Source organism: Cucumis melo, chromosome 3, assembly GCF_025177605.1.
Source record: "Cucumis melo cultivar AY chromosome 3, USDA_Cmelo_AY_1.0, whole genome shotgun sequence".
NCBI lineage: Eukaryota > Viridiplantae > Streptophyta > Magnoliopsida > Cucurbitales > Cucurbitaceae > Cucumis > Cucumis melo.
The window spans coordinates 1,556,964-1,569,433 of record NC_066859.1 but is presented as its reverse complement, the minus strand read 5'-3'; the positions used below and the strand labels follow the sequence as shown (position 1 = coordinate 1,569,433).

At 33.9% G+C, this 12,470-nt stretch overlaps 2 protein-coding genes across 3 annotated transcripts; one reads left to right on the top strand and one right to left on the bottom strand.

Annotated features, from left to right (window-relative positions):
* Nucleotides 1-4,527: 4,527 nt before the first annotated feature.
* On the top strand, nt 4,528-7,376 carry LOC103485467 (ACT domain-containing protein ACR6). Its single transcript, XM_008443091.3, has 7 exons — nt 4,528-4,958; nt 5,262-5,307; nt 5,405-5,519; nt 5,601-5,668; nt 5,783-6,388; nt 6,485-6,589; nt 6,671-7,376. Exons 1-7 carry the CDS (start codon nt 4,912-4,914, stop codon nt 7,010-7,012), a joined length of 1,329 nt encoding a protein of 442 aa, XP_008441313.1. The 5' UTR covers nt 4,528-4,911; the 3' UTR covers nt 7,013-7,376.
* Nucleotides 7,377-8,063: 687 nt separating this feature from the next.
* LOC103485468 (pentatricopeptide repeat-containing protein At5g14080) lies at nt 8,064-11,182 on the bottom strand. Of its 2 annotated transcripts, none has more exons than XM_008443094.3 (3): nt 11,050-11,182; nt 9,231-10,891; nt 8,064-8,750 (listed from the first exon to the last, which is right to left on the bottom strand). In XM_008443094.3, the coding sequence occupies exons 2-3, from the start codon at nt 10,882-10,884 to the stop codon at nt 8,482-8,484; spliced, it is 1,923 nt and encodes a 640-aa protein (XP_008441316.1). In that variant the 5' UTR covers nt 10,885-10,891; nt 11,050-11,182; the 3' UTR covers nt 8,064-8,481. The 2 variants fall into 2 exon arrangements, with proteins under 2 accessions (XP_008441316.1, XP_050937971.1); XM_051082014.1 differs by having other exon boundaries at nt 11,057-11,098.
* Between the last annotated feature and the right edge of the window lie 1,288 nt (nt 11,183-12,470).

Sequence of the window (12,470 nt, the reverse complement as noted above, 5' to 3'; positions counted from 1 at the left end):
AAACCAATAAATTCAAAGAAAAATAATAAACATGCTTTTCATGGAAAAGGTGAAAATAAACTGACCTTTGTAGAACCAATTCTTCTTCCAAGCTTCGTGGCACCACAAAATCTTCCTCGTTATTCTCCAAGTAAAGAATCACAGAGAGTTGTGGGCTTCTGTAATTTTGGTGAGGGAAGAAGCTTTTGAGAGGATTTTGTTTTGTTGGGATACAGAGAGATCGTAAGATTGTGTTCTGCTGTTAAAAAAGAAACCTTTCTTTTTATTTTCTTTTAAAACAAATCTCAACAATGGAGGGGGAAGTTATCAAATAACTTCCCCATCCTTCCCACGTAGAATAACTCCCAAGGGAGTTATTCTATTCTATTTAAATATATTAATATATATATATATATATATATTAATTAAATTAAATAAAATCAATATAAATTTAATTAATATATATTATATCTCATATAACATAAAATTAATATAAATTTAATTACAAATATATTATATCTCATATAATATAAACTTTATATTATATCATATATAATATAACCAATGATTTAGATCTCTCATATAATCTATAGTTCTAATATGAATCGAATTCAATTTTAACCTATAGTTTATTTATGAATCTCATTCATATTACTATTATTATTTGAATCATATTCAAATATTAACTTCTCTCATAAAAAACTTTACATTATAATGTATCAAATAAATTATATTAATTGTATCATATACAATTTATTCCCTTTAATCAATTTGAACAATTCAAATTAAACCAAAATAAATTTGATTCTCATTTATCCTTATTGAGCTAACAAGGGGACCTTATGGACCTACAGATTGAAGCTCTAATGAAATGAGATTAATTAATTAAACTCTTTAATTAAATTTAATCTATATTCATTAACTATTAGTCATTCCACTAAAGACTAATAGTTGCACTCTTCTAACTGTAGATATATTTTTGTGTCCATTAGATATAACCAATCAACAGTGCAATGACCCTTCACAAATTGCTCGTAAGTACAGCTAGGCCAAAAATTACCGTTTTGCCCCTGTAGTTACATCTAACTCCTTAAGTACCATTGATTCCTCTAATGAACAATAATTATAGTCCTACTATAACTGAACTCCTCTCAGGCCAAGAGAGGGTGTGGCGCCACATTGTTCAAGCCCTGAAATCAACCCTTAAGAGAGCAAATTCTCTACTTACTCCATCTATAGAGAAGGAGTGAATTCCTTCTTGTGTAGCTGCGTTCCCAGCTCCCCAATCAGACGAATCCCCAAAATGGTAGGCATATTGAGTCGGCTACATAGGCCACTCTCACCCATACAAATCAAAGGATCGCCTACATAGGCAGGAGTTCACAACTCACTCAAGATTCAGGTCAAGTCACCTATAGTCATCCTGGTGAAATGTAGTCTCAACTAGTAACGGTGTTAATAAGAGAGACTATTCATTTCATGGTCCGGTCTTATACAAACTCTTTGTATAGAATACCCCCGCTCTAATGTCTCGACATAAATGATTAGGATCAAATCATTTGTAGCACTTTAGAACAATTGTAACAACTACAAAGCAGACCGTATTCGTAGTGTCACCAGGATAAGGTATCCAGCCTTATCCATTTACTACAGACCATTTAGGTTATCACTTAAACATGATCCACTTGTATGTCTCTACATACATGTTTAGGTTACAGAAGATAACCTTGGATGTTAGTTTATTGGTTTTGTGAGTTAATGCAACTAAATATCAAATCAAATAAAATAAAACACTTTATTTTATTAGATAAATAAAAAGTTTGTATTATATATACAATTACAAACTACAAGACCACGAGATTTAGGGCATCAACCCCAACAGTTTTCAACTATTTACTTTCTCTCTCCCATTTTATAAAAACATTTTCCCAAGAACGTGGAGGGAGGCTACATCATACCGCGAGTTTGTCCGCGGATTCCGAATTTCGAACGGCTGACTTGTTGATCGAGCTAAACAAGTGCCGCACAATCGTGTTGAGAAGTTACGATTGTGACACCAAGCATGTGTAAAAGTTAAACATTTAAGACATATCTTGCTCTTGAGCCAGTCTCCATACTTAGGTATTCTCTCTCGTGGCAATCTTAGAGGTTTGGCTATCAATATGAAGTTTACAAAAGTTGACCTCTACGACTTTCTTAAGTTCTATGGTCAACTACAATACCTTCATGATTCTTGTTGATCTTATGGAGTGAGGTATTATCTGTTACCTTTCTTTAATCAAAATATATTTAGTAAAATCGTCAACATATTTGGAATGTGATATATTATTTTGAAAAAGAAAAGAAAAGCATGCTTATTAACGTAGCGTATAATGACCTTGTCATTTGATGAAGATTGAGAGAATAATATTGAAAAACTACTTTTTGGTGTGTATGAATGAGAGCCATAAATATAAGATTCTATGTTCGTAATCTCCATAAGAAAAAAAATCTCATTTATCTTAATAAGATTACAACTTATCCATTTAGATAGGATGATAGAGTTAGATTTAACTAATTAAAAGGGTGATTGTAATTAGAAAGACACACACAAGTTGATGTTTGGCCACTTGATATAGAAATTTGGAATCATATATATGCAATAGGATGAAGGGTAGGATAAAGAGAGTTTTGTTATCCCATTGTTTATCCAAAATATATATAATATTGATATATATATATGAAGTTAAAGAAAGTCCACGTTTGTAGGTTGTTGACCAATTGCCCTTTGTTTCAAGATAAGGTGCTTACCCTCAAACATCTCATATATTACCCATAACATAAACCAATATCTCATTTCTTTCCATCCCAATCCATTTCAATATCCTTTTCCGTTTCTTATAATTCATCTTTCGTTTGTCAATATGTCTCCTGTGATCAAAATTTGATTTTTGGTTCTAAGTGTGTAAACTTTCGTTTCACCTCTAGTTTTTGGTTTTTATAGTTTTTGAAAAACAAATGTTGTATATGTTTGGCAACTGTTTTTTGATTTATAGTTTTCAAAAATTAAGTGTATAAATACTTTTTTTTACTTTAAATTTCTTGTTTTGTCATCTATTTTTTACTAATGCTTTTCAAAAACCAAACTAAATTCTACGAACTAAAACAACAATTTTTTTTTTCTTAAAAATGTTTTTGAAATTCAACTCTCGTGACTTAGAAGTTGCAAATCATTATATGAGAAATTATACATAATTCTCAAAAACCATAAAATGGAGAAAAGTTGTTTGGCTTAAAGATAAATACCTACTATAGAAAAAATCAGAAGTTTAAATCCAATAATATTCTCAATGGTTAAATCTCATTAAATCATAGAATAAAGTAAATAGACATAAATAGTAGAATTTTCATTTTAATTTAATGTAAAATTAAAGGTAAGTTATTTTGAAGAAAAATAATAATAAGTTGAAGATAGAAAAAAAAAAAAAAAAAAGAATTGGAAAATTGAATTAAAAGAAAGAATAAATAATATGATATGAAATGGGTTGGTAAAGGTTGGTAGGTGATGGCTCCGCTCAATAATCAATCAACGGTTAATCAGATTTTGTTTACTTTCCAAAATCCAACGCTTAATTAATAAATAAATCATTACATTAAACTTAAATCATATCCTGAATTTTTTTTTGAAAAAATATTTACTACAATAAGATTTTTACAAATATATTTTATAAATGTTCTATTTTTTCTTTTACCATTTTCCTAATAAAAAATACAATATTATCTAAACTTTTAATAAATACAAATACAAACAACTTTAATTTAGTTAATCAAAGTTAATATTTATTGAAATTAATTAAATGACAAATAATTAGATTCAAATTGGACCTATATAATGTATTCCATTTATAAAAAACAGTAAAAAATAATAACAATTTTGTTCCGTTCGATAACAAATTTGTTTTTATCAATAAGTATTAAGCATATAGATGCTATATAGATGCTATTTGAAGTTTTGAACTTCTCACGTTTTTTTTATTATCTATATTCTATCGATAGTTTAAAAAAATCAAGCAATAATTTGTAAACTAAAAATAACTTAAATTAAAAAAATAAATAACAAAATGTTTATGAAGTGGTACCTTAAGTTTTGTATTTTTGAAAAACAAAGTTTGAATAATTGTTTGGACAAAAGGTAAGTATAGGAAACCAACAATTAATTTTCCTTCTTACTTATATAATATTTGCTTAAGGAGAAAACAAGTCATGAAAATATTGTTTCACCATTTTCAAGGAGATACAAATGGAGACAAGTTTTTGTGGGTAAAATGAATGATACTAAATTTTTGTTTTAACATTTTCATTTATTCAATATCAGCAGCATAAATCAACATGTAAAAATTTCTAAATAAATAATTGACAAGTGAGCTAATTTTACTAAGTCAAATCTTAATTTATTTTTTTTATAACTATATATATATATATATATATATATATATATATATATATATATATATATATATATATATATAAAGATTTAATGTAAAAATTGATTGAAAATAAAAATAAAAAGAATAGGGTTTTAGGGTTGGGAGAGGAGGAGTAGTAGGCGACGCTGAAAATGCCGGGAAGAAGAGCGGCAAGTGTCCGACCAGAGGCCCGAGGTTTAGATGACACGTGATCCGCAGCGCCCCCTCAGTGGTCCCTTTAAACTTGGCCCATCGCCATCAATATTACTCTCCAAACACATTTACCCCCTCCCTTCTCCCCCCTCCCCCCCTCCCTCCTCCCTCCTCCCTTGCTATGCAATAACAAACTCACACTCTCAAATCCTACAAATTAACAAACTACTAACCCTTCTTCTTCTTCTTCTTCTCCTTCTTCTCCTTCTACACCTTCTTTAATCGTTTCTCGGTTTAAGCTTTTCTGGGTTGTTCTTGTTGAAGGGTTTCAGCAATGGACAACGAGTACGATAAACTCATCAGGAGGTTGAACCCACCCAGGTATTCTTCTTTCTATTAATGCCTTTTCTCTCTTTTCTCTCTACTAATGGAACAGATTTTCATTTTTGATCGAGATTTTGCTTTTGGGTCTTCTCTATCATTTCTTCTCTTCTTCCATTTTTCTTGGTTTTGTTGACTTCTTGGAGTAATACCTGTATTGAAAAAACAGAGGTGGTTTTGCTTCGTCAACTCATGATTTAAACCTCTCTGTTTTGGTTTTACTTCAGAATGTAATTAATTTCTTCTTCTTCTAATTCTGATTTGTTTTATTTTATTCATTCTCTTCTGTCTTCTCTGCTGCAGAGTTGTGATTGACAATAACGCTTGTAAGGATGCTACTGTCATCCAGGTGCTTTATCTCTAGAATTTTGATGATTTTCAATTCTTTCTTATTCCATCGTCATGAGCTAAATATTGTTGCAATTCTTTTCTTCTTTTACCCACAGGTTGACAGTATGAACAAACATGGGATTCTCTTGAAAGTTGTCCAAGTTCTCATGGATATGAACCTAATAATTACCAAAGCTTATATCTCCTCTGATGGAGGTTGGTTCATGGATGGTAAGTAGTTCCTACCCTTCATTTCTTTTGAATCTGAAAAGCTTAACCAATAACCACTTATGGTTTACTTTACTTTTCCAGTTTTTAATGTTATCACTTATGAGGGAAACAAAATCAGAGATCAAGAAGTGATAAACGCCATTCAAATGGTAAAGCACCTTTCCTTTCATCAATTTTATCCATACTTTATCATAATCCTTAAACTTATTAGGATTTGATTTTATTCTCTTCCTAAAGAGTTCATTGATTGCTGCACCACGCAGAGGCTTGAAGTTGATGCGAGTTTCGTGCCATCATTAAGGGAGTCGGTTGGTGTGATGCCCTCCGAAGATCACACCTCAATTGAGCTGTCTGGTACTGACAGGCCTGGTTTATTGTCTGAAGTTTGTGCCGTTCTTGCGGACCTTCACTGTAATGTAGTAAATGCTGATGTTTGGACACACAATAATAGGGCTGCAGCTGTAGTACATGTGACAGATGATGCCACTGGCAGAGCGATCAACGATCCCCAGAGGCTCTTAACAATCAAAGAGTTATTGTGCAATGTTCTTAGAGGGAATGGCGAGTTAAAGGAAGCTAAAATGACCCTTTCTCCTCCTGGGGTCACCAGTACAGACAGAAGGCTGCATCAGATCATGCTGGCTGATAGAGATTATGAAAGGGCTGTTAAAACCAAGCTTGAGGTTGAAGATAAGAACTTGAGACCTCATGTTACTGTCTTGGATTGCTCTGAGAAGGATTATACTGTGATTACTACCAGATCTCGAGATCGACCTAAGCTACTCTTTGATGTCCTTTGCACTTTGACTGACATGGAATATGTTGTCTTTCATGGGATGGTCAACACTGGGAGGGTGGAAGCTTATCTGGTAATTTAAAGACCCTTTTCTTATTTAGAATTGTGTTACCATCTATGCTTTTGAATTAGGTTTTGCTTTAAGGAAAGCTGGTTCTTTTCTTTTCAGGAATTTTACATAAGACATAAGGATGGGTTGCCGATTAGCTCCGAAGCGGAAAGGGATAGAGTATTGCACTGTCTTGAAGCAGCTATTGAAAGAAGGGAGTCTGAGGTACAAGAGAGGCCATTATTGAGTTTCTTTTGCTTATTGTTTGAAGGTGAAGTAACTAATGTTTCGTGCCTTCCTTTGCAGGGGCTTAAGCTAGAACTGTGTGCAGAAGACAGAGTTGGGCTTCTCTCAGACATCACAAGAATATTTAGGGAGAACAGCCTATGTATTAGGAGAGCAGAAATAGCCACCAAACGAGGAAAAGCAAAAGACATTTTCTATGTCACAGACATGACAGGAACCACCATCGATACAAAAGTCATCGAGTCCATTCGAAAACAGATCGGTGATGCCATGCTACAAGTGAAACACAACTCATGCCTCTCCGAAACACCTCCAAAGGAGACGACAGCAGGATTCTTCTTAGGGTACTTCTTCAAAGCAAGAACTTTTCAGAATTTCAAATTGATAAGATCCTATTCTTGAAAGCTAGTTGTTGCTCTCCCCTTTGTGTGTATATTCTTTTCACAAGTAAAAAAAAAATGCACAGATACACGACAAGTTCATTCAAGGGACAATGTAAATATATAGGAACCCTTCCTTTAACCCTTAGAATTGAGGGTTTGGTACATCAGCTCAAATTGTAGGTAATAAACCCAGGAGAAACCAACCAAGGCAAGCTTGTTTGGAATGCTTGTATATGATGCTTTTAAGAAAATTATGTGTACAGGACAGTGTAGTGTGGTAAATGCTGTTTCTACATAAATTGTAGAAGACTGTAAAGCTACAATTGTTGGCTTCAAAATTAATGGAAGTAGATGCAGAAAATGGTCCGCTTAATGTTTATCAAGTCATATGCTTTTTAGTTACTTTAGAATCATGGATGACAAAGTCTGCTGCCTTCAATGCGAGGCAATCCATTATTTCCATTTGCACCTTCCTGCGACAACACAAGGACACTCCCAGGTTTGAATCAGAAGAGGAAATTTTGGTAGAAATGGGTAGAAAATGTAAGTTTTTCCTCTTTTAAGCGACTCTTTTCTTCTAAAATTTCTGTCCTTATTCCATATTGTACTACATGAGTTTATTATCTCACCCAATTTGAACATTCATTAATTGTGAGGAGACGAATGGAAAATTATTAGTAGGTAAATAACCGAAATGAAACTGACAGTTGGGGCTAAAGTAGGAGCTATATTTAAAATTGAAGATATAAAGCACATATTACTTAACTTTTACATCACAAGTATAATTGTCATTTAAAGAAATAATATAAGTTCTTTTATATTAATATTTTATAATTATGCTATATTTACAGTTGTTATTTTTGAAAAATGATATTTGTTGGTTCTTTAATGTAAGATATAGTAATCAAAGTGATCACGATGTTGCACAAGTACTCCTCTTGTGGTCAAATGTTTAAATTTCTTAACTCTCACTTTATATAAACTAATTGGGCCAGGTCCATTAGGAAGCAAAGTCACTTTTATATTTTACTAAGAAACAAAGCAAGGAAAGAATGAATTAACTTATCATATCCAAAATTCAAGGTCAAATAATTAGCATTGCTCCTTTCCTGAGCTATAATATAAACAACCCTTGTGAAGTTTCAGCAAAAAAATGGATGCCTATACACTAGGTTTCGTGCATGGTTAAATAAAAATCTTTACTCTTTACTATAGTTCTCATGCTTCCATAGAGGAAGAAACAAAGAAGCAATATTGAAGATGTTTATACCTTTTAACACAAAATTTTCACCAGCTATAGAACAAACAGCATCCAGTTGTCTCAGTGGTAACATTTTACTAAGTTGGTCCTCCCTCTTTTAGTAGGGGTGTTTTGGTGGACTGATTTTTTTTGTATGCCCTTGTATTCTTTTATTTTTTCTTAATGGAAGTTGTTTTCATGAAAAAAGCAGTGGATAGAATCTACTTAAGATCTTTCTCACATCTTCGTCAATTGCTGAATCGTGATAGTTCTTGTATTGTTTGAAGAATCTGTAAAATTGGATCTGCTTTTGGAGAGGAAGGAAGAAATGCTAATAACTCGGTGGATATAACAGACAACATTGATGGAGAAGTTTCATGAACCCACTCTACATGCTGCTTAGCGAGTGGAACCTCTCCAGCATCTGCAAAACCTTTCAGTAAAGTTACATGAGAGTCTGGATGAGCGATGCCGCTTGCTAGACCACGGAGTAATTTTGAAGCAGCATGGAAATGACCTGCATTGTTTGGAATCCAAGTTAAATAAAAACTCCATCACGAAATTAAAATGTTGAATACAAAACCATTTTCTTGTTCTACAGAAGCCTCCTTAGAACAAGAAGATGCTAGATGTGGACACTGCTAATTCAAGATGAGTGTTTGCGTAACAAAGCTGAAAATGGAACAGTAAAAGAGATTAATTCCAAAGAGGGTGGTTGACCAAATAAAGCGAGGATCTTACGGAGTCAACAATGGCTTTGGTTGTTTATGAAGTGTGTCTAGCTAATAAAGCCAAAATGGGGGTACTCTAAGAGACAACCCTAAATAAGAGTGATTTGTGGCCCATAAAAGAGATGTTTGTGAAGGGTCAGCTATGGCAGTGACCAAGGGACTAGTTAAGTGAGAAACAAATGACTCCAGACAGTAAGCATATATGTATAAACGTGAAACGCACAAGAGTTTGCATGACATATATGTAACCAGGGAAAGTAACGTGCCTACTTTACACAGACACAAGATAAAGGTGCTCAGCAAGGTTGCCGCAAGATTTACATCCTGTTCAACAGACTTGCTAAAGACTTCAAAAGCAGTTTCAAGTTGTGAACCCTGACAAAGCCCTTGAAGCAGGGACGTGTAGATTGCAATGTCGGGTTCGACGTTTTTTCCAAGCATATGACTGTAAAGCACCAAAGCTTCCTCGATTTGATTGGATTTTGAAAACTTCTGAATGAGGATGCTATACGTCTTCAAATTACCACTACAGCCACTAGCAAACATCTCATCCCACAGTTTCCTAGCAGGCCGAAGCAAATCTTCTCTACAACATGCTTCCAGGACAGAATTGTAAAAAGATGCATCCGGGGCAAATCCATTTTTCTTCATCTCCTGCAAAACACCATAGGCCTCTTTCACCTTTCCAGCCTTGCATAAGAATGAAATTCTTAAATGATATCTATCTAAATCATTGAAGTAGTTTTTTATACACAGAACTTGGAAAACTTCCAACAGTTCGTCAGTTTTTCCATGCTTGCACAGATTTCTACTCAGATTTCTTAAAGTCAAGAGAGTTGGAAATCTCCCTTTTTCAACCATGAACTTGAAGAACATAATAGCAGAGTAAGGATCAACGGAAGCCACTGACCCTATCAGCACATTAGAAACCTCTTCATCCATAGGAAAATTTCCTTTGACAATAACTTCACCTAACTCTTTAGCTTCACGTATCCGTTTCCCAGCTATTAAAGCAAATAAGTACTCCTTATAATCATTAAGCCTAGGAGCTACCCCCAACTTTCTCTTCTTCTTCAGGATTTTCTCCCTGTCAACCACATTCCCTGCTGATTGAAATGCTTCTCCAAGAATCCAGTACGTCAAAAAGTCAGGCTTGCAACCCCTATTCTTAAGCTCATCCAAAATATTTGAAGCTTCTACAAGTCTAGATGCCCCACAGAGTCCATGAATGATCAACGTGGCAATGATAGAACCATTGACATCCGAATTATTGGTCCTGACATCATCTATCATGTTCAAAACTTTAACTACATCAGTATTTCTACAAACCTTCCATATAAACACACCCAATCCAAGAGTGTTAAAAGGAATACATTTAAGAGACATTTCATCGAAAACCTTCGTGGCTTGCTCATAAAACCCATCAGAAGAGAGAGCAGCCAAAAGCGAATTACACAGCTCGGATCCAATAATATGAGTAATTGAAGTAACCTCATTAAAAACCAAAAAAGCATCATGGGTCTTCTTGGCAATGATCAAGGAATCAATAACAGAGCGATAAACTGATAAGTCGAGGCCAATTTTCTGAGTTTTTACCTGTTTCAGGAGACTATGAATGGGCCCAAAATGGCGTGAAAGGGAGAGAGACTTGAGAATGGAATTGTAGGAATCGGAATTGTGGGTGAACCCAGGTTGCTGAGAAGCCCAATTGAAGAAACCAAGAGCGAGGGAGTAATGGGAAAGAAGATGAGGGTCGATGACTTGAGAGACGAGAGATGGATTCAGCGTTTGGCGAAAGCCGAGTCGATGCAAATTCTGCTCCAGTGAAGGGGTCCATGATCCAGCCGGGCTTGTTTGATTTGAAATTGAAAGTATGGCTCTGCTCAACCGAGTAGCTAATTCTGGCAAATGGGGTCTCATTTCAAATCTGCGCGGGAATGAACAGCCTTTGTTACTGAGTTAGTTCATTCTCGAATTGATGAAGCAAAATGAATAAACGTTGAATTAACCAAAAGCTTGAAAACCACCAGGGATCCCTTTGAAATGAAACAAAAGTATGAATTTCAAGAAATTTGAAAATTTTACCACTCACTGCTACTACATTTGCTGTGTACAAGTTCTTCAACTCTCAACTTCTTAAAGCTGAATTTATGCATTTTAGGCTGAATTTGAATTTCTTGTTCTTTTTTATTTTATAATTTTTTTTAGAAGAAGTATGTAGTGGCGGATCCAAAAATTTTGTATAGGGGCACTATATAATAAACAAACTAAAAAATGTAAAAAAAATTAATAGCTTCAAAGATTAATTAATTTAATACGTATTACGATTGTCCTCCACGAGTTTTCATGTTTTGAAATCGATCCATAATAAGTTTATCATCTAACTTATTCAATAAATCTTTCTCAATATAAGCTATAAGACAATCATTCATCCATTGATCTCCCATTTCATTGCGCAATCGAGTATTCACAATATTCATAACAGAAAATGTTCTCTCTTAGCTGTTGCAACTGATAAAATCAATGCCAATGTGAGCAACCGATAAACAAATGGGTAGACCGTATCTCTTTTTGTAACAGCCATTTTCACTGCAAGATCACCAATGTTTTTTAGTTCAACAAACTCTGAACACATATTAATAATATAATTTTGAAGTTATCCTCAAGCATGGAGAGTTCAATAGCTGAAAAACATTTTTGTCTATCCTCAGCTATTAATTTTTTTTACATTTTTTAGTGTGTTTATTATATAGTGCCCTTATACAAAATTTTTGAATCCGCCACTAGATACTTCTTAAAAAAATTTATAAAATAAAAAAAGAACAAGAAATTCAAATTCAGCCATAGATAAAACTGAGCAAGCTGACTAAGTTTTTGTCTATCAAAAGTAGCAAATGAATTACTCGGATTCAAACAAGCCATACAAAGAAACAATTCAATACTTGATTCAGTAAAACGATTATTCAACTCTTGAAGTTGCATATCAATGACAACATAGAAGACTTCAGCATTGAATTTGAAGACGTGTGGCATTGGAAAATTTCTTATTCAACATAGAAGTTTCCAATCTCTCTTTTTTCTTCCAATCGGAAAATTCTTTACTAACAAAACATTTTGTTGAATAAGAAATTTTGGCCAATTAAATTATGCCACGTCATTATAGTAAACTTATGATGATTATAATTTGATTGGATTCGGGTAGTCAAGTTTTCTCATATCTAACCTAGTTCAAGCTCCTAAAGAAAACTTGGGCCCGAGCCTGCGTAAACAAGTGGGCTCGACCCGAGTCCACCAAGAAAATGGATCCAAGCCCAAACCCGTCAAGCGAATGGGCACGAGCTCAAGCCTGTCAAGAAAATAGGCCCAAGCTCAAGCCCAACAAGCAGATGAGCCCAAACCTAAACCCAAGCCCAACAAGCAAATGAGTCTAAGCCTACATAAAGCTCATGGAGATTCTTTATAAATAGAGACCTTCTTGTTCATTTTGAAGATCTTGAGTTGAAAGA